At 44.7% G+C, this 25,581-nt stretch overlaps 1 protein-coding gene across 1 annotated transcript in view; it reads right to left on the reverse strand.

Annotated features, from left to right (window-relative positions):
* Positions 1-25,581, reverse strand: part of PARP16 (poly(ADP-ribose) polymerase family member 16) — a 69,385-nt gene that overhangs the window by 20,440 nt on the left and 23,364 nt on the right. The window contains exons 3-6 of the mRNA XM_069766357.1: positions 14,226-14,363; positions 13,274-13,480; positions 10,748-10,919; positions 10,144-10,288 (exon numbers count right to left, since the gene is read on the reverse strand). Of these exons, the coding sequence (XP_069622458.1) occupies positions 10,144-10,288; positions 10,748-10,919; positions 13,274-13,480; positions 14,226-14,363 (662 nt within the window). The remainder of the gene's footprint in view (positions 1-10,143; positions 10,289-10,747; positions 10,920-13,273; positions 13,481-14,225; positions 14,364-25,581) is intronic.

Genomic DNA, 25,581 nt, shown 5'->3' on the forward strand with positions numbered 1-25,581 from the left:
CAGTTTAGGAGCTTCCTATGTGGGCTGCGTGAACTGGTAGTCAAGGCTGGTTCTGTAGTGCCAGTAGGCCCAGCTCCCCCTGTAGGACTGTTGGGGTTCGGTAACTGCGGCTGCCTCGCGGCCTAGCTGTTCTCTCCTCTCCTGTGGGCCTTGGGGTCCACCACCTGGTTCCAGCACCGTCAGCTGGTTCCGGGCCGAGCCTTTGGCTTAGGTGCCTCCTCCTGGGTATCCGAGTTCCGCCAACGCCAGGCGGTCCTTGGTAGTGCTTTTAAGCGCGGGCACCTACAGCTTAGTAACCGGGTTCCAGCACCGTCAGCTAGTCCTCGGTCGTGCCATTGGCTCTTGCACACTGGGGCAACGCATCCGGGTTCCAGCACCGCCAGCTGGTTCTCGGCAGTGTTCTTGTCACAGGTACTCCCTCGTGCCAAGCCTGGTTTCAGCACCGTCAGCTGTTTCCGGGTTGTGTCAACTTCACTGAGACGCCTATGCTTGCCCCGTCGTGGTGCGGTCGAGTTAGCCAACTCCAGGGTGCCTCCAGTTTAGGAGCTTCCTATGTGGGCTGCGTGAACTGGTAGTCAAGGCTGGTTCTGTAGTGCCAGTAGGCCCAGCTCCCCCTGTAGGACTGTTGGGGTTCGGTAACTGCGGCTGCCTCGCGGCCTAGCTGTTCTCTCCTCTCCTGTGGGCCTTCGGGTCCACCACCTGGTTCCAGCACCGTCAGCTGGTTCTCGGCAGTGTCTTTTGCTCTTGTACCTTCTGCTCCCCATCCTGTTTCCAGTACCGTCAGCTGGTTCCGGGCAGAGCCTTTGGCTTAGGTGCCTCCTTCTGGGTATCCAAGTTCCACCAACGTCAGGTGGTCCTTGGTAGTGCTTTCCGGCACGGGTACCTCCTGCTTAGTAACCGGGTTCCAGTAACGTCAGCTGGTCCTTGGTAGTTCCATTGGCTCTTGGACCTTCGGCTACCCATCCGGGTTCCAGTACCGTCAGCTGGTTCTCGGCAGTGTCTTTTGCTCTTGTACCTTCTGCTCCCCATCCTGGTTCCAGTAACGTCAGCTGGTTCCGGGCAGAGCCTTTGGCTTAGGTGCCTCCTTCTGGGTATCCGAGTTCCGCCAACGTCAGGCGGTCCTTGGTAGTGCTTTTTAGCACGGGTACCTCCTGCTTAGTAACCGGGTTCCAGTAACGTCAGCTGGTCCTCGGTAGTTCCATAGGCTCTTGAACCTTCGGGTAGCCATCCGAGTTCCAGTTCCATCAGCTGGTTCTTGGCATTTTCTCAGCCTTCTTGTACCTTCTGCTACATTTCCAAGTTGAAGACCCTAACGTCGACAACCCGGAAGACCACCCCGATGACGACGACCCGGAAGACCACCCCGATGACGACGACGACGACGGCGGAGACGACGACGGCGGAGACGACGACGGCGGAGACGACGACGGCTGAGACGACGACGGCGGAGATGACGACACTGGAGACGACGACCCTGGAGACGACAACATGGAAGACCGAGAAGCAGAAGAACAAGAGGCTGCAGAACAAAGAGCAGAAGAACATTAAGCATAAGACTTAATATCAGAGCAAAAGATATTATCTAAATTATATGCAGAAGAAGACTAAGCAGTGTATGGGGGTGAGTCCGTTCCTCCTCGTGGTGCCCCTGGATAAAGCCTGATGCTGCAGGCCAAACTGAACGCGGACAAATGTAACTTTTGTGACTGGCAGAACGGAAGGTGTAATCTTCCAACTTTTATAGATAACAACTACGGGAATGCCTGTCACAAATGAGAATATGATGAAGAAGTAGAATAGGAAGAATAATAACAGTGGAATAAAAAGAATATGTAGAATAGGAAGAATAATAATAGTTGAAGAAAATGAATATGAAGAATGTAATAAAAAAAAAAATAGGTAGAAGATGAAGAAGAAGATGAATAAGGTGAAGAAGTTGATGTCAAAGATGCTGATGATGATGATGAAGATGAAAGTGTGGGAAAAGGAAAAAAAAGAAGGGGAAGGTCGTGGAATAGTGAAACATCAATATCTGACAAAATAAAAAAAATTTACATAGTCAATATCTTTTTCAATCCGAACGTCTTTAAAATTTGCTAATTTTTATCGTCGCTTCATCTGCAATTTTTCTAGTATTGCTAAACCATTGACCGATTTGACCAAGAAGGGTGCTGATGTGGTCAATTGGTCTTCTGCTGCTGTGGAAGCTTTTCAAGAGTTGAAGCGTCGTTTTTCTTCTGCCCCTGTGTTGTGTCAACCAGATGTTTCGCTTCCGTTCCAGGTCGAGGTTGATGCTTCTGAGATTGGAGCAGGGGCTGTTTTGTCGCAGAGAAGTTCTGATTGCTCGGTGATGAAACCATGCGCCTTCTTTTCCAGGAAGTTTTCGCCTGCTGAGCGAAATTATGATGTGGGTAATCGAGAGTTGCTGGCCATGAAGTGGGCATTCGAGGAGTGGCGTCATTGGCTTGAAGGAGCTAAGCACCGCGTGGTGGTCTTGACTGATCATAAGAACTTGACTTATCTCGAGTCTGCCAAGCGGTTGAATCCTAGACAGGCTCGTTGGTCGCTGTTTTTTGCCCGTTTTGACTTTGTAATTTCGTACCTTCCGGGCTCTAAAAATGTGAAGGCGGATGCTCTGTCTAGGAGTTTTGTGCCCGACTCTCCGGGTTTATCTGAGCCGGCGGGTATCCTCAAAGAGGGAGTAATTGTGTCTGCCATCTCCCCTGATTTGCGGCGGGTGCTGCAAAAATTTCAGGCTAATAAACCTGATCGTTGCCCAGCGGAGAAACTGTTTGTCCCTGATAGGTGGACGAATAAAGTTATCTCTGAGGTTCATTGTTCGGTGTTGGCTGGTCATCCTGGAATCTTTGGTACCAGAGAGTTAGTGGCTAGATCCTTTAGGTGGCCATCTCTGTCGCGGGATGTGCGTACTTTTGTGCAGTCCTGTGGGATTTGTGCTCGGGCTAAGCCCTGCTGTTCTCGTGCCAGTGGGTTGCTTTTGCCCTTGCCGGTCCCGAAGAGGCCTTGGACACATATCTCTATGGATTTTATTTCAGATCTTCCCGTCTCTCAAAAGATGTCAGTCATTTGGGTGGTCTGTGATCGCTTCTCTAAGATGGTCCATTTGGTACCCTTGTCTAAATTACCTTCCTCCTCTGATTTGGTGCCATTGTTCTTCCAGCATGTGGTTCGTTTACATGGCATTCCAGAGAATATCGTTTCTGACAGAGGTTCCCAGTTTGTTTCGAGGTTTTGGCGAGCCTTTTGTGGTAGGATGGGCATTGACTTGTCTTTTTCCTCGGCTTTCCATCCTCAGACTAATGGCCAGACCGAACGAACCAATCAGACCTTGGAAACATATCTGATATGCTTTGTTTCTGCTGATCAGGATGACTGGGTGTCCTTTTTGCCTTTGGCTGAGTTCGCCCTTAATAATCGGGCCAGCTCGGCTACCTTGGTTTCGCCGTTTTTCTGCAACTCTGGGTTCCATCCTCGTTTCTCTTCAGGGCAGGTTGAGTCTTCGGACTGTCCTGGTGTGGATACTGTGGTGGATAGGTTGCAGCAGATTTGGACTCATGTAGTGGACAATTTGACCTTGTCCCAGGAGAAGGCTCAACGTTTCGCTAATCGCAGACGCTGTGTGGGTCCCCGACTTCGTGTTGGGGATTTGGTTTGGTTATCTTCTCGTCATATTCCTATGAAGGTTTCCTCTCCTAAGTTTAAACCTTGTTTCATTGGTCCGTATAGGATTTCTGAGGTTCTTAATCCTGTGTCTTTTCGTCTGACCCTTCCAGATTGTTTTTCCATACATAACGTATTCCATAGGTCATTGTTGCGGAGATACGTGGCACCTATGGTTCCATCTGTTGATCCTCCTGCCCCGGTTTTGGTGGAGGGGGAGTTGGAGTATATTGTGGAGAAGATTTTGGATTCTCGTGTTTCAAGACGGAAACTCCAGTATTTGGTTAAGTGGAAGGGTTATGCTCAGGAAGATAATTCCTGGGTCTTTGCCTCTGATGTCCATGCTCCCGATCTTGTTCGTGCCTTTCATATGGCTCATCCTGGTCGTCCTGGGGGCTCTGGTGAGGGTTCGGTGACCCCTCCTCAAGGGGGGGGGTACTGTTGTGAATTCTGTGGCAGAGCTCCCTCCTGTGGTCACAAGTGGTACTTCGGCTGATTCTCTCTGTGAGCTTCCGTTGGTGGAGGAAAGTGGTACTGCGGCTTCTGAGTTTCCTTCCTCAGGTGATGTGGTGAAGTCGTTAGGTGCTGCTCTATTTAACTCCACCTAGTGCTTTGATCCTGGCCTCCAGCCAATGTTCTAGTATTGGACCTGTTTCCTCCTGGATCGTTCCTGTGGCCTGCTGCTCTGCATAGCTAAGTTCCGCTTTTGCTTTTTGTTTGCTGTTTTTTTTCTGTCCAGCTTGCTTATTTGTTTTCTCGTGTTTGCTGGAAGCTCTGGGACGCAGAGGGTGTACCTCCGTGCCATTAGTTCGGTACGGAGGGTCTTTTTGCCCCCTTTGCGTGGTTGTTTGTAGGGTTTTGTGTTGACCGCAAAGTTACCTTTCCTATCCTCGTTCTGTTCAGAAAGTCGGGCCTCACTTTGCTAAATCTATTTCATCTCTACGTTTGTCTTTTCATCTTAACTCACAGTCATTATATGTGGGGGCTGCCTTTTCCTTTGGGGTATTTCTCTGAGGCAAGGTAGGCTTATTTTCTATCTTCAGGCTAGCTAGTTTCTCAGGCTGTGCCGAGTTGCATAGGGAGCGTTAGGCGCAATCCACGGCTGCCTCTAGTGTGGTTGGAGAGGATTAGGGATTGCGGTCAGCAGAGTTTCCACGTCTCAGAGCTCGTTCTATGTTTTTGGGTTATTGTCAGGTCACTGTATGTGCTCTGACTCCTATGTCCATTGTGGTACTGAATTACCAGATCATGACAGCAGAGAAATTAAACTATAGATGTCCATAAATTAAGTTATGTGTAATAATGAGAAATCACACTAGGAAAAAGTATTGAACACACAATGAAAGAGGTGAAAAGAGCCATGGAAAGTCATGACACCTGTTGAAATCTATCAGTAGTTAGAAAGCAATCTTGTCTCTTAGTGAAAAATAATATCAGCTGGTTCAACTGATGGCCTATAAAAAGGTGTCTCATTACTGAGGTGCCACCCAAGAAATATCTCATGATGGGTAAAAAAATGAGCTGTCTCAAAACCTTCACAACATTATTGCTACAAAACATACTGATGGAATTGGATACAGAACCATTTCTATACTACTGAAGGTTCCAGTGAGTACTGTTAGGGCCATTATTTGTAAGTGGAAATAACATTATTTCACCATAAACTGACCATAACCAGGTGCTCCCTGCAAGATTTCAGAGAGAAGAGTGAAAATAATTATAAGAAGAGTTGTTCCAAGAGCCAAGGACCACCTCTGGAGCGCTACACACAGACCTGGAATCAGCAGGTACAATTGCTTCAAAGAATACTATAAGTTATGCACTCAAGCTCTATGGCCTGTATGCACGCTCACCACATAAGACCCCATTGCAGAGCAAAAAGAATGTTCAAGTGAGTCTAAAGTTTGCTCAACATTTAGACAAGCTTGTGAAATACTAGAAAATTTCAGTCTAGTCAGATGAGACCAAAATTGAACTCTTTGGATGCCATAATACACACTATTCTTGGAGACCAAAAGACACTGCACATCACCCAAAAAAACATTATATCAACAGTGAAGTTTCAAGGTGAGAACTTCATTGAGTGGGGCAGTTTTTCAGCATATGGCACTGGCAAACTTCATGTAATTGAAGGAAGGATGTATGTACAAATGCACTGAGACATTCTTGATAAGAATCTGCTGCCATCCACCAGGATGAAGAAGAAACGAGGATGGACATTTCAGCAAGTCAATGATCCCAAACACAAAGCCAATAAAACTTTCAGAGAAATAAAATAAAGTTGCTAGAATGGCCCAACAAATCACCTAACCCGAATCCAATAGAAAATTCAAGAAAAGGAACTAAAGCTCAGAGTTCATAGAAGAAGCCCACGGAACCGTCAGGATTTGAAGAATCAGAAGCCTGACAAACAAGATGGAAGAACTAGAAGCAGAAATATCTACAGGTAACTTTGACATAGTGGGAATAACCGAGACATGGTTAGATGAAAGCTATGACTGGGCAGTTAACTTACAGGGTTACAGTCTATTTAGAAAGGATCGTAAAAATCGGAGAGGAGGAGGGGTTTGTCTCTATGTAAAGTCTTGTCTAAAGTCCACTTTAAGGGAGGATATTAGCGAAGGGAATGAGGATGTCGAGTCCATATGGGTTGAAATTCATGGAGGGAAAAATGGTAACAAAATTCTCATTGGGGTCTGTTACAAACCCCCAAATATAACAGAAAGCATGGAAAGTCTACTTCTAAAGCAGATAGATGAAGCTGCAACCCATAATGAGGTCCTGGTTATGGGGGACTTTAACTACCCGGATATTAACTGGGAAACAGAAACCTGTGAAACCCATAAAGGCAACAGGTTTCTGCTAATAACCAAGAAAAATTATCTTTCACAATTGGTGCAGAATCCAACCAGAGGAGCAGCACTTTTAGACCTAATACTATCTAATAGACCTGACAGAATAACAAATCTGCAGGTGGTTGGGCATTTAGGAAATAGCGACCACAATATTGTGCAGTTTCACCTGTCTTTCACTAGGGGGACTTGTCAGGGAGTCACAAAAACATTGAACTTTAGGAAGGCAAAGTTTGAACAGCTTAGAGATGCCCTTAATCTGGTAGACTGGGACAATATCCTCAGAAATGAGAATACAGATAATAAATGGGAAATGTTTAAGAACATCCTAAATAGGCAGTGTAAGCGGTTTATACCTTGTGGGAATAAAAGGACTAGAAATAGGAAAAACCCAATGTGGCTAAACAAAGAAGTAAGACAGGCAATTAACAGTAAAAAGAAAGCATTTGCACTATTAAAGCAGGATGGCACCATTGAAGCTCTAAAAAACTATAGGGAGAAAAATACTTTATCTAAAAAACTAATTAAAGCTGCCAAAAAGGAAACAGAGAAGCACATTGCTAAGGAGAGTAAAACTAATCCCAAACTGTTCTTCAACTATATCAATAGTAAAAGAATAAAAACTGAAAATGTAGGCCCCTTAAAAAATAGTGAGGAAAGAATGGTTGTAGATGACGAGGAAAAAGCTAACATATTAAACACCTTCTTCTCCACGGCATTCACGGTGGAAAATGAAATGCTAGGTGAAATCCCAAGAAACAATGAAAACCCTATATTAAGGGTCACCAATCTAACCCAAGAAGAGGTGCGAAACCGGCTAAATAAGATTAAAATAGATAAATCTCCGGGTCCGGATGGCATACACCCACGAGTACTAAGAGAACTAAGTAATGTAATAGATAAACCATTATTTCTTATTTTTAGGGACTCTATAGAGACAGGGTCTGTTCCGCAGGATTGGCGCATAGCAAATGTGGTGCCAATATTCAAAAAGGGCTCTAAAAGTGAACCTGGAAATTATAGGCCAGTAAGTCTAACCTCTATTGTTGGTAAAATATTTGAAGGGTTTCTGAGGGATGTTATTCTGGATTATCTCAATGAGAATAACTGTTTAACGCCATATCAGCATGGGTTTATGAGAAATCGTTCCTGTCAAACCAATCTAATCAGTTTTTATGAAGAGGTAAGCTATAGACTGGACCACGGTGAGTCATTGGACGTGGTATATCTCGATTTTTCCAAAGCGTTTGATACCGTGCCGCACAAGAGGTTGGTACACAAAATGAGAATGCTTGGTCTGGGGGAAAATGTGTGTAAATGGGTTAGTAACTGGCTTAGTGATAGAAAGCAGAGGGTGGTTATAAATGGTATAGTCTCTAACTGGGTCGCTGTGACCAGTGGGGTACCGCAGGGGTCAGTATTGGGACCTGTTCTCTTCAACATATTCATTAATGATCTGGTAGAAGGTTTACACAGTAAAATATCGATATTTGCAGATGATACAAAACTATGTAAAGCAGTTAATACAAGAGAAGATAGTATTCTGCTACAGATGGATCTGGATAAGTTGGAAACTTGGGCTGAAAGGTGGCAGATGAGGTTTAACAATGATAAATGTAAGGTTATACACATGGGAAGAGGGAATCAATATCACCATTACACACTGAACGGGAAACCACTGGGTAAATCTGACAGGGAGAAGGACTTGGGGATCCTAGTTAATGATAAACTTACCTGGAGCAGCCAGTGCCAGGCAGCAGCTGCCAAGGCAAACAGGATCATGGGGTGCATTAAAAGAGGTCTGGATACACATGATGAGAGCATTATACTGCCTCTGTACAAATCCCTAGTTAGACCGCACATGGAGTACTGTGTCCAGTTTTGGGCACCGGTGCTCAGGAAGGATATAATGGAACTAGAGAGAGTACAAAGGAGGGCAACAAAATTAATAAAGGGGATGGGAGAACTACAATACCCAGATAGATTAGCGAAATTAGGATTATTTAGTCTAGAAAAAAGACGACTGAGGGGCGATCTAATAACCATGTATAAGTATATAAGGGGACAATACAAATATCTCGCTGAGGATCTGTTTATACCAAGGAAGGTGACGGGCACAAAGGGGGCATTCTTTGCGTCTGGAGGAGAGAAGGTTTTTCCACCAACATAGAAGAGGATTCTTTACTGTTAGGGCAGTGAGAATCTGGAATTGCTTGCCTGAGGAGGTGGTGATGGCGAACTCAGTCGAGGGGTTCAAGAGAGGCCTGGATGTCTTCCTGGAGCAGAACAATATTGTATCATACAATTATTAGGTTCTGTAGAAGGACGTAGATCTGGAGATTTATTATGATGGAATATAGGCTGAACTGGATGGACAAATGTCTTTTTTCGGCCTTACTAACTATGTTACTATGTTACTATGTTAATGTTTGTGTATAAGAATAGGCCAAAATCTCACACCTGAGAAAGGCATGAGACTAGCTTCTCCATACAGGAGGCATCTTGAAGCTGTCATCACCAACAAAGGTTTTTGTATGGAGCATTAATTACATTTTAGTAAGCGTGTTCAATACTTTTTTCCCTGTGTAATTTCTCATTATTACACATAACTTAAATTTATGGACATCTATGGCCTGATTTCTTTATCTGTGTGGATTGGATGGGTTTTTACCGACATCAAGTGAGAAGGTCAATCGCACCTTTAAAAATATATTTACTTAGAAAATTTGTGAAATGTTCAACACTTATTTCATCCACTGTAATTATAGGGTTATACTTTTTTGGGTACTATTCCATTATCTGGAAGCCACTGTCATCCCTGAATTAATAATATATCAGCAGCCTGTCACTAAGCAGCCTCCAGCCGCTGGACTGCAACCATGTCACAGCTAAGTCATACCGTCCGGTCCCTAAACAAAGCTCCAGGAACATCCCAGCACCAACTTCCACCTATCTAATACAACGTTGAAGAGGAGGATGAAGGAAAATGCTTAAAGGGAACCTGTCACCCCCCTCAGGCGTTTGTAACTAAAAGAGCCTCCTTGTGCAGCACTAATGCTGCATTCTGACAAGGTGACTCTTTTAGTTATGCGCCCTGCACAAGCTGAAATAAACACTTATAAAATGTTTCCCCTAATACAGTGAAATGTTCCCGGAGGTGGGTCTTTCCCTCCTAATCAGACGCAGCACAGACATCACTCTGGACCTGTGCGCGCCGGGCACCGCCTCCTCTTGCTGCATTATCGTTCCCGGTGCCTGCGCTGTAAGTACAAAGGGCAGCACCACTGCGCACGCCCGGAAAAAAAAATTTAATGCGTAGGCACCGGGGATGATAATGCTGCAAGAGGAGGCGGTGCCCGGCGCGCACAGGTCCGAAGTGACGGCTGTGCTGCGTCTGATTAGGGGGAAAAGACCCACCTCCGGGAACATTTCACGGTACGAGGGGGCACATTTCATAAGCGTTTATTTCAGCGTGTGCAGGGAGCATAACTAAAAGCCACCTTGTCAGAATGCAGCATTAGTGCTGCACAAGGTGGCTCTTTTAGATACAAACGCCTGAGGGGGGTGTGACGGGGTCTCTTTAACAGAAAATATGTGGTGGTGCACTCACCTCCTCTGTGGCTGCTCCTGAGAATATACCAGCAGATATTTCACTCGTAATAACTCGTTATTGGTCACCACAAAGTATTTCTCTGGAACGTCTCCGCCCTCGCTGTTCCGTGCTCTGGCTCTTTTACGATCTATCTCAGATGAATCTGAGCGGAGAGAGCAGCAGGGAAATAAAGCTATACATCAATAGGGAGAACTGTGACCACTGAATAGTAAGGCTATGTGCACACTTTGCGGATTCCACTGCGGATTTTTCCGCAGCGGAATTCCAAAATCTGCAGTGAAAACCCGTCGCGGTTTTTACTGCGGGTTTATCGCGGTTTTTACTGCAGATTTTCATCTGCATTTTCCTATTGGAGCAGGTGAAAATCCGCAGAAAAGAAGTGACATGCTGCGGAATGTAATCCGCAGCGTTTCCGCGCGTTTTTTTCCGCACCATGTGCACAGCGTTTTTTTGTTTCCCATAGGTTTACATTGTACCGCAGCAAAATCCGCAGAGTGTGCACACAGCCTTACAGAGGACTCGGCTAAACAACTACCCAGGAAAAAAATTAAGATTTTCCTGCCCTCAACTAATTTGGAAGTATGCTTCTAACTTCTCTCACCTTTTTTCTTGACTTGGCACTTAACATCAGGATGGTCGATCACTTCACACATGGCGACACAGCTAAGAATTGGTCCCAATATGCTGTGAGCCCATCCATGTCCATGGGGACTGTACAGAAGAGCTAAGCTCAGGTCGCTAGATAGGTAAGTGCCTTCTCCAAATAAAGAGGTCTAAAAGAACATGAAGAATAAAAGACATAAAAAATATCAAGTGACAAATGTTAAACATGACTTTTACATAGCGAATAGATTAGATAGTCTTAGATAGTCTGAAGGGGCCAAGCATGACATGGAGAACCAAAGAAGTGCAAAGAGAGAATCCACTGACATGAGACGTCCCTCTAAGCCCTGATAAGTGTAACATAGTACTTTTCGGGAAGAAAGAGATCCAAGAAGTATCGTTTCTCCTTGTGGAGAGTGACATGTTAAGCATGTCAAGGTGAGGAGACTTAAAGCCGCAATGCTCCTCTGGGAAATATGCAAATTGTCTCTTCAGAGAGGAAGAGGACTAGAACTGTCGTGCCACCTATTGGAAGTAGCAATCCTAACAGTCAATGTCGACCCTTTAACGAGCCTTGTCACGTGACTTACAGGAAGAAAGAAAAAACCTTAGAATTTTCCTCTTCACTCAGTAACCTGCTACGAAACTTCTATGTCAGCCCCCACTCAGATCACATTAGTGATCAACACATAGGGTCCGATTCATCAAAGATTTCACGCCAGAATTCTGGGGTAAAATCTTTGAAAAATCACAAAACGTTATCGATTTTTGGGATTTTCACGCCTGTTTCTCCAAGCTCCAATAAAATGGCCAGACCTGGGGCAGGATGAGGGCACGTTGGGGGCAAAACACCACCATATTCCAGAAATCTCACTCCAGTACGTGACTGGAGTAAGATTTCCGTCATGGCACGCAGAGGCACACATCACTTATCAGACCTTCAGATTCATGAATCAAGAGTGTCCAACTCCGGCTCGTTCCCTCATCAAGACCGGCGTGGGCAACCCTGGTATTGATGAATCGAGTCAATAGAGTATGCAGGGAAAAGTCGATACGATTAGTTTGCTTTCTAACGTAGACGCTAAGACTACCCATAGGGCTCCAGTGAAGGATGGAGAACATTTTGGTCTCTGTCGGGGCAATACACCACAAAGGAAATGTGGAATAACATAGAAGACAAAATAATGCATGCCCATAGATTTCTGGTCTTTTAGGTCTTTTACAATAGGACCATATGGGTGAGAAAGCCTATTGTGACAGAATAGAGAAGGATGAATAGATGACGGCCACGTTTTGTGGAAATAGAATGGAAAAAGTCTGCACACAATTTATGCACACAGACTGCTAAACATTAACTACATGATAGATTTTTTTTTTAGAGAAAATACCAAAATCAACAGGAGATTTACATACAAAGATCTAGAGTACAGTGGTAAATAGTCTAGAGAAGCACGTTCTCCCCCAAAAATAATTATTTTCTAAAATATGATACTACAGCACGTTTTTCAGACTAAGCAGTATATGTTAGGCTGGTTTCACATTTGCGTTTAAATCCGCAGCGTTTAAAACGCATCCGCAAGTGGTGAAAAAAACGCATGTAAACGCGTACAAATGCTGCGTTTTTTAGACGCATACGTTGTCGCATGCAGTTAAAAAAATGCCGCGTTTGTACGTGTTTACATGCGTTTTTTCCTGCGTTTGCGCTTTTCACAAGCTGGTTTTCGTTCATTCTGCTTCACAAAAATCGGAAAAGCAATCAAAAATGTCACGCGCCCGAAAATGTTACCAATAAAAATGTCAACTCATCCTGCAAAAAACAAGACCTCACATGACTCTGTGGACCAAAATATGGAAAAATTATAGCTCTCAAAATGTGGTAACGCAAAAAATATTTTTGGGAATAAAAAGCGTCTTTCAGTGTGTGACAGAGGCCAATCATAAAAATCCACTAGAAAACCCCTTATAAATAGAAATAAACCCCCCTTCATCAACTCCTTAGTTAGGGAAAAATTAAAAAAAATGTATTTATTTCCATTTTCCCATTAGGGCTAGGGTTAGGGTTAGGGTTTGGATACCTTTATCACCTTGATGGTGGGGGGTGGCTTATCAGTGTTTAGACTTGTTTTTCTCTATTGAAACGCATGCGTTCAAAAATGCAACGAAACGTATGTGCTTAAAAACGCATGCGTTTACATAGACAGCAATGCTTTTTTTTTTACGCAAACCGTGCGCAATCGAACGCATGCGTTTCCTGGCGGCAAATAGACTTCTCTAAAAATACTACATGTTGCATTTCCGCGCCAAGCCGCAAGCGACAAAAAGACGCATGCGTCGTCAAACGCGGCAAAACGAGAACAAAAAAAACCGCATGCGTTTTTAATGTTAAATATAGAAAAACACGACGCATGCGTTTATATGCGGTACAAACGCTGCGGCAAAAAACGCAAATGTGAAACCAGCCTTAGGTTGTGCATAAATGGCAAAAATGTGCGATCTCTGCATCTTATCTGCTGCTATGTCCTACCTTGTTCAGATGGCAGTGCAAGCCATTGTGCAGTATGGAATGGAAGTTCTCCAGCCGGCTGCCGTGCAGGGCATACATCACCTCCTTCTCGCCACGGATCTCCTGGAATTTGGCGTTCAGCTTCTCGCAATACTCTATTTCAAACAGGAAGTCAGGAGTGGGCAGAGCGAGACAGGGAGAGCCGGGCAGGGCCTGGATGTCCTCGAACTGAAACAGTAAGGGAAGGACGGCCTTAACACGAGGCTGAAGTATGTCCTCAATATACGGACATGAAGGATAGCCGTTAGGCTCAATTCACATGAGTCAGATCTGTTAGAACATTTTTACGATTGTTCCATTAATCTGTGCAGAATTCCATGCACACGCTGCAGAAACAACCCTATTCACATGTATGGAATAGATTTTGCAGAGAACTTTCTGCTGTATGTGAATGCATCAGTATTGGAATTTATCAAAAATAAGAAATAAACCAAGAAAGTGTAAAAAGAAACAACATGATGAGCTGAAGTTTCAAACATCCAAATCTCATAAGTATCAGAAGCTAATAATGACTGAAGACAAAAATACATCGGAGTCTGTGATCACACAATAGAACTGGTTGGATAATGAATGACTTGCACCACGACGCTATCCCATCTTCCTGCATAGAGACAAGAGTCCATCCTGTACAGTCCCATACATAGCCTAATCTTAAAGCATTTAACAGAACTATGTGGCTACGCACCTTTAATCAGAGACAATCCCTTTTAAAGAGCAAGCAGCTGATTTTGGTGTGAGAAGCCATGCCCATCCAGACATTGACATTGTATGTAGTATTGCCAGGAGGATAGTCAGATGGCTGGGAGCATAACGTGGCTGAATGGGAACAGTGTGGCATAGGGCATGTGGACTGTGGCTGTCTTCAGGAGACAACCCTTGAAGAAGGCAAGCGAAACTTTCCGATCAACTTTACCTTTTCCTTTTTAAGGCATCTGATGGTGAATAGTTTCTCCGACAGAATCCAGCTCAGCAGATTGAGAAGATTTGTGTCTAACTTTGACTTGTTTTGGATGAATTCCTGAAGACTGGGTAAGACGTTTGTGTCGGTGATCTACCAAAAACAAACACAGACCTCGAGTAAATGCCAAATACAATATATCTATATGCTTAAAGGGAAACTGTCAGTTTGAAAATCTGATCTGCAGGCAGGACGTTATAGAGGAGAATGAGGAGATGATCAGATGAGTATACACTTTTCTGGAAAAAGTTTCAGTAAAACTTGAATTTTATTTATTGAAATCCCTGATGTTTGTATGTATACGAGTCCAGTGGGCAGTCTTACTAGTGATTGATAGTCTTCATTGTATGCAGAGATAGATGTCAATCGCTAGTAGGACCGCCCACTGGACTCATATACATACAAACATCAGGGATTCCAATTAATAAAATACAAGTTATACTGAATCTTTTCCAACAAACCTATATATCATTCTCTAAGTGGACTGCATGTACCACGTGACAGGGTCCCTTTAACCCCTTAGTGACAGAGCCAATTTGGTACTTAATGACCGAGCCAATTTTTGCAATTCTGACCACTGTCACTTTATGAGGTTATAACTCTGGAACACTTCAACGGATCCCGCTGATTCTGAGATTGTTTTTTCGTGACATATTGTAATTCATGTTAGTGGTAACATTTATTCGATATTACTTGCGATTATTTATGAAAAAAACGGAAATATGGCGAACATTTTTAAAATTTTGCAGTTTTCAAGCTTTGTATTTTTATGCCCTTAAATCAGAGAGATATGTCACGAAAAATAGTTAATAAATAACATTTCCCACATGTCTACTTTACATCAGCACAATTTTGGAAACAAATTTTTTTTTTGTTAGGGAGTTATAAGGGTTAAAAGTTGACCAGCAATTTCTCATTTTTACAACACCATTTTTTTTTAGGGACCACATCACATTTGAAGTCATTTTGAGGGGTCTATATCAGTGTTTTTCAACCAGTGTGCCGCGACACATGGTCGGGTGTGCCGCGGGGAACGGGAGTCAGCTGTTCTCTGTGCCGACGGTCAAGCTGACAGCCGGCACAGAAAAGCTGCAGCGCGCCGGCTCCTGGAGATCAATTGTACTCGCAGACATCTACCAGCTGCAAGTACAATTGAGGCTCTGACCGCTGGGTCAGAGCGACGCCAGCAGTGTCATCAAGTCATGTGATCACGCTGCTGGCGTCACTATCCGGCGTGCAGGAGAAAGAAGAGACCTGGTGGGAAGTGCTCCTGTAGTTGTGGAGCTGGAGACACCGAAGGTTCAGCGTGGGGCGGGTTTATGGGGAGTATGTGGGGGGATTTATTAAGTGTGTGGGGGGATTTATTAAGTGTGTGGGGGGATTTATTAAGTGTGTGGGGGGATTTATTAAGTGTGTGGGGGGATTTATTAAGTGTGTGGGGATTTATTCAGTGTGTGGGGGGGATTTATTCAGTGTGTGGGGGGGATTTATTCAGTGTGTGGGGGGGATTTATTCAGTGTGTGGGGGGGATTTATTAAGTGTGTGGGGGGATTTATTAAGTGTGTGGGGGGATTTATTAAGTGTGTGGGGGGATTTATTAAGTGTGTGGGGGGATTTATTAAGTGTGTGGGGGGATTTATTAAGTGTGTGGGGGGGATTTATTAAGTGTGTGGGGATTTATTCAGTGTGTGGGGGGGATTTATTCAGTGTGTGGGGGGGATTTATTCAGTGTGTGGGGGGGATTTATTCAGTGTGTGGGGGGGATTTATTAAGTGTGTGGGGGGATTTATTAAGTGTGTGGGGGGATTTATTAAGTGTGTGGGGGGATTTATTAAGTGTGTGGGGGGATTTATTAAGTGTGTGGGGGGATTTATTAAGTGTGTGGGGGGATTTATTAAGTGTGTGGGGATTTATTCAGTGTGTGGGGGGGATTTATTAAGTGTGTGGGGGGATTTATTAAGTGTGTGGGGATTTATTCAGTGTGTGGGGGGGATTTATTCAGTGTGTGGGGGGGATTTATTCAGTGTGTGGGGGGGATTTATTCAGTGTGTGGGGGGGATTTATTCAGTGTGTGGGGGGGATTTATTCAGTGTGTGGGGGGGATTTATTCAGTGTGTGGGGGGGATTTATTCAGTGTGTGGGGGGATTTATTCAGTGAGTGGGGGGATTTATTCAGTGTGTGGGGGGATTTATTCAGTGAGCGGGGGGATTTATTCAGTGAGCGGGGGGATTTATTCAGTGTGTGGGGGGATTTATTCAGTGTGTGGGGGGGATTTATTCAGTGTGTGGGGGGGATTTATTCAGTGTGTGGGGGGGATTTATTCAGTGTGTGGGGGGGATTTATTCAGTGTGTGGGGGGATTTATTCAGTGTGTGGGGGGGATTTATTCAGTGTGTGGGGGGGATTTATTCAGTGTGTGGGGGGGATTTATTCAGTGTGTGGGGGGGATTTATTCAGTGTGTGTGTGGGGGATTTATTCAGTGTGTGGGGGGATTTATTCAGTGTGTGGGGGGGATTTATTCAGTGTGTACGTGGGGGGGGGCTGGAATTTATTTAGCATGTGTGGGGCAGGGTGCATTTATTCTGTGGAAGGGGATGGATTTATTCTATCGGAAGGGCAGTGGATATATTCTGTGGGGGTGAGTGGGGAGATGGGGGTGGACATAGTAGCGAGGGGAAAAATGTGTGCTGACAGTACTGGGAGCAACGGTGATGGGATGTGTGAGGACATTATGGGGAGTCGGGGGAATGTGTGAGGGGGGAATGTGTGAGGAGGAAATATGGAGAGAGCAAAGGGGTATGTTAGCAGGGGGGGGGATGTACAGGAGGAGGCTATTAGAAATGTGTGCAGACAGTATAGGGGGATGAAAGTGTGAGTGGACACATAATAGATACTGAGTAGTGTGAGGGTAACAGCCAGGAGGAGACAGTATGCCAAGTAGGAGGAGTGTAATGAAGGGGCACAGTAGAGAGACTGGGCTGTCTATGAGGGACACCGTATGAGAAGGCAGTGTGAAGTATGGAAAAGAGAGAGAGGGTAGTGTGGATGGCATGTACCATAAGAGGGACAGTGAGGGTCATATTATGTGCTGGGAATAAAGTGAGGGGCAATTATTTACTCAGGGGCTCAGCCTAGGGCAGATATTGTTATTCCGGAGCATTATAATAACACTGCTATCTTTAAGGGTGTTGTGTCGGGATGTGCTGCAGAAGACAGGAGAAGATGGAAGTCTGCAGAAACGAGCTCTGCCGGTGGATGAGAAGAGTCATCATGGCATCTGGACAAGGTGAAGATGAAAAGAAAGAGGCGACTCCACAAACAACGTCATCTATCAGGTACCTGGATGTAAATGTGTTTTTTTTTGTGATACTAATTCTCATTTTTATTTGTTAGGAACATTAAAGGGGATGTCCAAGGTTGTGATGAGTCTGCAGTCATACTATGTGACTGCAGACTTCTGAATTCTCACAGTGCACACTGCTATCATAATTCTCTGATGTTGGTGATTTATATACATGCGGTCACGTGCTGACTAGACATGTGTGGCCTCATTCAATGAAAATGAATTGACTGAGGCCGGACACGTCTAGTTAGAATGTGGCCAGAAGTATCCAAATCACATACTTGTGCTGTCATGACCGTCCACTCTGGCCACCGGCAAGGGAGAATCCTAAAAGTGTGCAGTGTGTGCGCTGTGAGAATTCAGAAGCCTGCAGTCACATAGAATGACTGCAGACTTTCATCTCAAACCTGGACGCACCATTTTGTGCCATTTTGGTTGGTGGTGTGCCTCGGGATTTTTTAAGTATAAAAAGTGTGCCGCGGCTCAAAAAAGGTTGAAAATCACTGGTCTATATGATAGAAAATAATGAAGTGTGACACCATTCTAAAAACTACACCCCTCAAGGTTCTCAAAACCACATTCAAGAAGTTTATTAACCCTTTACGTGCTTCACAGGAACTGAAACAATGTGGAAGGAAAAAATGAACATTTAACTTTTTTTTGCAAACATCTTAATTCAGAACCATTTTTTTCATTTTCACAAGTGTAAAAACAGAAATGTAACCATAAATTTTGTTATGCAATTTCTCCTGAATACGCCAATACCCCATATGTGGGGGTAAACCACTTTTTGGGCGCACCGCAGAACTTAGAAGTGAAGGAGCGCCGTTTGACTTTTTCAATGCAGAATTGGCTGGAATTGAGATCGGACGCCATGTCACGTTTAGAGAGCCCCTGATGTGCCTAAACAGTGGAAACTCCCCACAAGTGACACCATTTTGGAAACTAGACCCCTTAAGGAACTTATCTAGATGTGTGGTGAGCACTTTGAACCCCCAAGTGCTTCACAGAAGTTTATAACGTAGAGCCGTGAAAATAAAAAATCGCTTTTGTTTACACAAAAATGATCTTTTCGCCTAAAAATTATTATTTTCACAAGGGTAACAGGAGTAATTAGACCACAAAAGTTGTTGTGCGATTTCTCCTGAATACGTCGATACCCCATATGTGAGGGTAAACCACTGTTTGGGCGCACCGCAGAGCTTGGAAGTGAAGGAGCGCCGTTTTACTTTTTCAATGTAGAATTGGCTGGAATTGAGATTGGACGCCATGTCGCGTTTGGAGAGCCTCTGATGTGCCTAAACAGTGGAAACCCCCCACAAGTGACCCCATTTTGGAAACTAGACCCCTTAAGGAACATATCTAGATGTGTGGTGAGCACTTTGAACCCCCATGTGCTTCACAGAAGTTTATAATGTAGAGCCGTGAAAAAAAAAATCGCATTTTTTCTACAAAAATGATCTTTTTGCCCACAAATTTTTATTTTCACAAGGGTAACAGGAGAAATTAGACCACAAAAGTTGTTGTGCAATTTCTCCTGAGTACGCTGATACCCAATATGTGGGGGTAAACCACTGTTAGGGCGCACCGCAGAGCTTGGAAAAGAAGGAGTGCCGTTTTACTTTTTCAATGTAGAATTGGCTGGAATTGAGATTGGACGCCATGTCGCGTTTGGAGAGCCCCTGATGTGCCTAAACAGTAGAAATCCCCCACAAGTGACCCCATTTTGGAAACTAGACCCCCCATGGAACTTATCTAGATGTGTGGTGAGAACCTTGAATGCCCAAGTGCTTCACAGAAGTTTATAATGCAGAGCCGTGAAAATAAAAAATATTTTTTTTTTCCACAAAAAAGATTTTTTAGCCCCCAAGTTTTTATTTTCACAAGGGTAACAAGAGAAATTGGACCCCAAAAGTTGTTGTCCAATTTGTCCTGAGTATGCTGGTACCCCATATGTGGGGGTAAACCACTGTTTGGGCGCACGGCAGAGCTCGGAAGGGAAGGAGCACCTTTTTTGGAATGCAGACTTTGATAGAATGGTCTGTGGGCATTATGTTGCGATTGCAGAGCCCCTGATATACCTAAACTGTAGTAACCCCCCACAAGTGACCCCATTTTGGAAACTAGACCCCCCAAGGAACTTATCTAGATGTTTGGTGAGAACTTTGAATGCCCAAGTGCTTCACAGAAGTTTAGAATGCAGAGTCGTGAAAATAAAAAATATTTTTTTTTTCACAAAAAAGATATTGTAGCCCCCCAAGTTTTTATTTTCACAAGGGTAACAAGAGAAATTGGACCCCAGAAGTTGTTGTCCAATTAATCCCGAGTACGCTGATGCCCCATATGTGGGGGTAACCCACTGTTTGGGCGCACGGCAGAGCTCAGAAGGGAGGGAGCACCATTTGACTTTTTGAAAATTGGCTGTCCTGTTTGGAGACCCCCTGATGTACCTAAACAGTGGAAACCCCCCAATTCTAGCTCCAACCCTAACCCCAACACACCCCTAACCCTAATCCCAGCCTGATCCATAATCCTAATCACTAACCGTAACCATAATCACAACCCTTACCCCAAAACAACCCTAATGTCAACCCTAACCATAACCCTAATCAAAACCCTAAATCCAACACACCCCTAATCCTAATCTCAACCCTAACTTCAAACCTAACCCTAATCCCAATACACCCCTAATCACAACCCTAACCTTAACCCTAATCCCAAACCTAACCCTAATCCCAAGCGTAACCCTAATGCCAACCCTAACCCTAATACCAACCCTAATCCAAACCCTAACCCTAATCCCAGCTCTAACCCTAACTTTAGCCCCAACCCTAGCCCTAACTTTAGCCCCAACCCTAACCATAGCCCTAAGGCTACTTTCACACTTGCGTCGTTTGGCATTCCGTCGCAATCCGTCGTTTTGGACAAGAAACGGATCCTGCAAATGTGCCCGCAGCATGCGTTTTTTGCCCATAGACTTATATTGCCGACGGATCGTGACGGATGGCCACACGTCGCGTCCGTCGTGCACTGGATCAGTTGTGTTTTGGCGCAGCGTCGGCACAAAAAAACTTTCAATGAAACGTTTTTTTGTACGTCGCATCCGCCATTTCTGACCGCGCATGCGTGGCCGTAACTCCGCCCCCTCCTCCCCAGGACATAGATTGGGCAGCGGATGCGTTGAAAAACTACAGCTGCTGCCCATGTTGTGCACAATTTTCACAACGTGCGTCGGTATGTCGGGCCGACGCATTGCGACGGCCCTGTACCGACGTAAGTGTGAAAGAAGCCTAACCCTAAATTTAGCCCCAACGCTAACCCTAAATTTAGCCCCAACCCTAAATTTAGCCCCAACCCTAAATTTAGCCCTAACCCTAGCCCTACCCCTAACCCTACCCCTAACCTAACCCTACCCCTAACCCTAACTGCTGTTCTCCTGCCGGCCGGCAGATGGAGACAGATGGCGGGCGCACTGGGCATGCGCCCGCCATTTTCTTCTGCCGTCGGCCAGGAGGAGCAGCAAGAGGATCCAGGGACACAGGTGAGTATTGTAGGGTCCCCGAATCCCCCTATTTCTCTGTCCTCTGATGTGCGATCACATCAGAGGACAGAGAATTACACTTTACTTTTTTTTTTTTTTTTTTTTTGCGGTCGCCGGTAAACAGTTAATTACCGGCGATCGCAAAACAGGGGTCGGTAAAACCGACCCCGATCATGCTCTTTGGGGTCTCGGCTACCCCCGGCAGCCGAGACCCCAAAGATTCTCCCGGTGGCGGGCGCACTGCGCATGCGCCCGCCATTTTGAAGATGGCGGCGCCCACCGGGAGACACGAGGAGCATCGGGGGAGCTAGGTGAGTATTGGGGGGCCACCTGGGACCCCTTTTCTCTGTCCTCCGATGTGCGATCACATCGGAGGACAGAGAAATTAAAGAGATCGCGTTTTTTTTTGTTTTTTTTTTTGCGATCGCCGGTAAACGGTTAATTACCGGTGATCGCAAATGCGGAGTGGGTTAAAAAAAACCCGAATCATGTTCTCTGGGGTCTCGGCTACCCCCGGCAGCCGAGACCCTGGAGAAAATCGGCCCCTGGGGGGCGCTATTTACTTTTTCCACAGCGCCGTTAATTAACGGCGCTGTGGTTTAAGTACCCTTAGCGGCCGCCGTTAAAAGGCGTATCGGCGGTCGCTAAGGGGTTAATGACACATTTATTTACAATGTTAAATACAGCTAAGGGTACCGTCACACTATACGATTTACCAACGATCACGACCAGCGATACGACCTGGCCGTGATCGTTGGTAAGTCGTAGTGTGGTCGCTGGAGAGCTGTCACACAGACAGCTCTCCAGCGACCAACGATGCCGAGGTCCCCGGGTAACCAGGGTAAACATCGGGTTACTAAGCGCAGGGCCGCGCTTAGTAACCTGATGTTTACCCTGGTTACCAGCGTAAAAAAAAAAAAACAGTACATACTTACATTCCGGTGTCTGTCCCTTGCCGTCTGCTTCCCGCACTCACTGACTGCCGGCCGTAATGTGAAAGCACAGCACAGCGGTGACGTCACCGCTGTGCTCTGCTTTCACTTTACGGCCGGCAGTCAGTGAGTGCGGGAAGCAGACGGCGAGGGACCTGACGGACAACGGAATGTAAGTATGTACTGTTTTTTTTTTTTTTTACATTTACGCTGGTAACCAGGGTAAACAATGGTTACAAGCGAACACATCGCTGGATCGGTGTCACAGACACCGATCCAGCGATGACAGCGGGAGATCCAGCGACGAAAGAATGTTCCAAATGATCTGCTACGACGTACGATTCTCAGCAGGATCCCTGATCGCTGCTGCGTGTCAGACACAGCGATATCGTATGGATATCGCTGGAACGTCACGAATCGTACCGTCGTAGCGACAAAAGTGCCACTGTGTGACAGTACCCTAAAGCTTCCTAAAACAAAGGAAGCTTTAGCTGCATTTAACATTGGGGCTTTTGCATCTTGTGTGCTATTTGGGTCCTTCACATACTCTGATAAAAAAAAATGAATTTCCCATTGTAGTTACCATTTTATTTGGACTATAAGATGCACTTTTTAGCAAGAAAAAAAACTTGCTAAAAAGTGTGTGCTGTATCGGGGGGAGGAGGGAGAAGACTATGGGAGTGATACAGCGTGCAGCTATACATCTTACCTGTGAAATGCCAAGGAGTGTGGAGGGGAGCTATAACTTTCATAGATAAGCTGTGAAAAAGCAGGGATGGACAACAGGGACACTCACCCAGGATGAGCAGGATGGAATGACATTACAAACCGCGCACATCAGGCTTGGTCAGGGGGTGTGGTGTGCATTACAAGCAATGCAATCCCCACCCCATAATCAGTGACTGCGTGGAGGAGCAGTTATCAGGAGGCTGGCTTGTATTAGATGCCAATAGCAAGCCACGCTCCCTGATCTGTGACATAGCGTCCCAGAAGGGAGGGGAGTACTAGGGAGCTGCATCTCCTTCACAGAGAATAGTACTGAATAGCACATAATGTGCCAATTGAAAACACTATTATCGATGTCAGCCTTTATAGTCTATGAAGGTATGTCAATATTAATACATTTTTATCTTCCCAAAGCACCGTATTTTTCAGACTATAGGATACACCTCACTATAAAACGCACCATTAGGTTTAGACAGCAGAAAATAAGGAAAACACATTTCCTACTTCTTAAAACCATCACTGGCGATATAAAAGAAGTGGAGGGATCTATATGACAGGTTCCCTTTAATTACATCAAGTCCTGAATGCTTAACTGAACTTGATGGAGCACGGTTTTCCTCAGAGAAAACTGAGTGATACTCCCTGTGGAAGATGCACCCATACTTTATGCCATACCCATATCACAGCACCCCCTGACAAAGCTTGAAGCGAAACGCACGCCAGGTGAATTTTCTTGGATACGTAAAGTGGACTCCAGGACACTGTGCATTATTATCATTATGTGAACTTTCATGTGATATCATTCTCTCCCTGTTTATCCGTATGTACCTTAAAGAACTTTAACTTATACAGCACTGGCTATTTTGGCTTGTACCTTTTAAGTGTCCATCCTCAATACTATACGATTGCACATAATATATTGTAATTCTGTATTGATTTGTAGTATTCACACAAGGGAGTTTTGTTATTATCACTTACCTAACTTTAGTATTTTATATGTCTGAATTTTGTATCTCTTTTTGTATATTTTAATTAATTTGTTGTCCAATACAGAATATATTTTTTATTAATTTCGAGCCTTGCACATTTACAGTGAATGCATAAGTTTGGGCACCCCTGGTCAAAATTACTGTTATTGTGAACAGTTAAGCAAGTTGAAGATGAAATAATCTCTAAAAAGCCTAAAGTGAAAAGATGACCATTTCCTATGTATTTTAGGCAAAAAAAGTAAATATATTTTCATCTTTTACATTTTAAAAATTACAAAAAGGAAAATGGGCAGATGCAAAAGTTTGGACACCCTGCAGGGCGAGTAGCTAATAGCACCCCCTTTTGAAAGTATCACAGCTTGTAAACGCTTTTTGTAGCTAGACAATAATCTTTCAATTCTTGTTTGAGGGCTTTTCATCCATTCTTCTTTGGAAAATTCTTCCAGTTCTGAGAGATTTCTGGGTCGTCTTGCATGCACTGCTATTTTGATGTGCAGCCACAGATTTTCAATGGTGTTCAGATCAGGGGACTGTGAGGGCCATTGTAAAACCTCCAGCTTGTGCCCTTTGAGGTAGTCTATTGTGGATTTTGACCTGTGTTTAGGATCATTATCCATTTGTAGAAGCCATCCTCTTTTCAACTTCAGCTTTATTACAGATGGTGTTATGTTTGCTGTTATGGACCTGGTGGTTAGGAGCACCCGAAATGACCTGATGGTTAAACCGATACAGGACAAGCTCTGGGAAGTGGGAACTCTGCTGACCGCAATCCCTAATCCTATCACACAACTAGAAATAGCCGTGGAGCGTACCTGACATGGCCTAGACGCCTCGACACAGCCTAAGAACTAGCTAGCCCTAGAGATAGAAAATAAAGCCTACCTTGCCTCAGAGAAATTTCCCCAAAGGAAAAGGCAGCCCCCCACAAATATTAACTGTGAGTAAAGATGAAAGTCACAAACACAGAAATGAAACAGGTTTTAGCAAAGGGAGGCCAGACTTACTAAACAGACAGAGGATAGGAAAGGTATCTTTGCGGTCAGCACAAAAAACTACAAAAGACCACGCCAAGTGTGCAAAAAGACCCCCCGCACCGACTTACGGTGCGGAGGTGCCACTCTGCATCCCAGAGCTTCCAGCTAGCAAAGCAAAATCATGAAAGCAAGCTGGACAAGAGAACAATGAACAGAAAATAACAATCGGGGACTTAGCTGCTTGCAGGAAGAGACAGGTCACCAAAAAGATTCAGGAACGAACTGAACCAGTACAGGAACATTGACAGCTGGCATGGAGTAACAATCTGAGTGGAGTTAAATAGAGAAGCCAGCCTAAGAATAACCTAGATCACCTGTGGAAGGAACCTCAGAACCAGCAACTCCACTCACAGCCACCAGAGGGAGTCCATGGACAGAACTCGCCGAAGTACCATTCATGACCACAGGAGGGAGTTCGATAACAGAATTCACAACAGTTTGCCTCAAAATCTGTTGAAATTTCATTGAATCCATTCTTCCTCCATTCTGTGAAATGTTCTTTTTCAGAGTACTAGGCAGCTGCTTAGAAGAACCCGTGGCTGCTGTTTTTTGGCACAAGGTTAGAGGAGGCTGCGCTTTTATAAACCTGGGAAATTTGCATCACCTGGCCGTTCCTACTATTGACAGTTAAAAAGCCAGAACTCTTAACAGGCTAATTAAGGTCTGAAACCTTGGTCAAAGTTATCTGAGCACACAAATATCCATGGGTGCCCAAACTTTTGCATTGGCCCATTTCCCTTTTTGT

Source organism: Ranitomeya imitator, chromosome 4, assembly GCF_032444005.1.
Source record: "Ranitomeya imitator isolate aRanImi1 chromosome 4, aRanImi1.pri, whole genome shotgun sequence".
Classification (NCBI taxonomy): domain Eukaryota; kingdom Metazoa; phylum Chordata; class Amphibia; order Anura; family Dendrobatidae; genus Ranitomeya; species Ranitomeya imitator.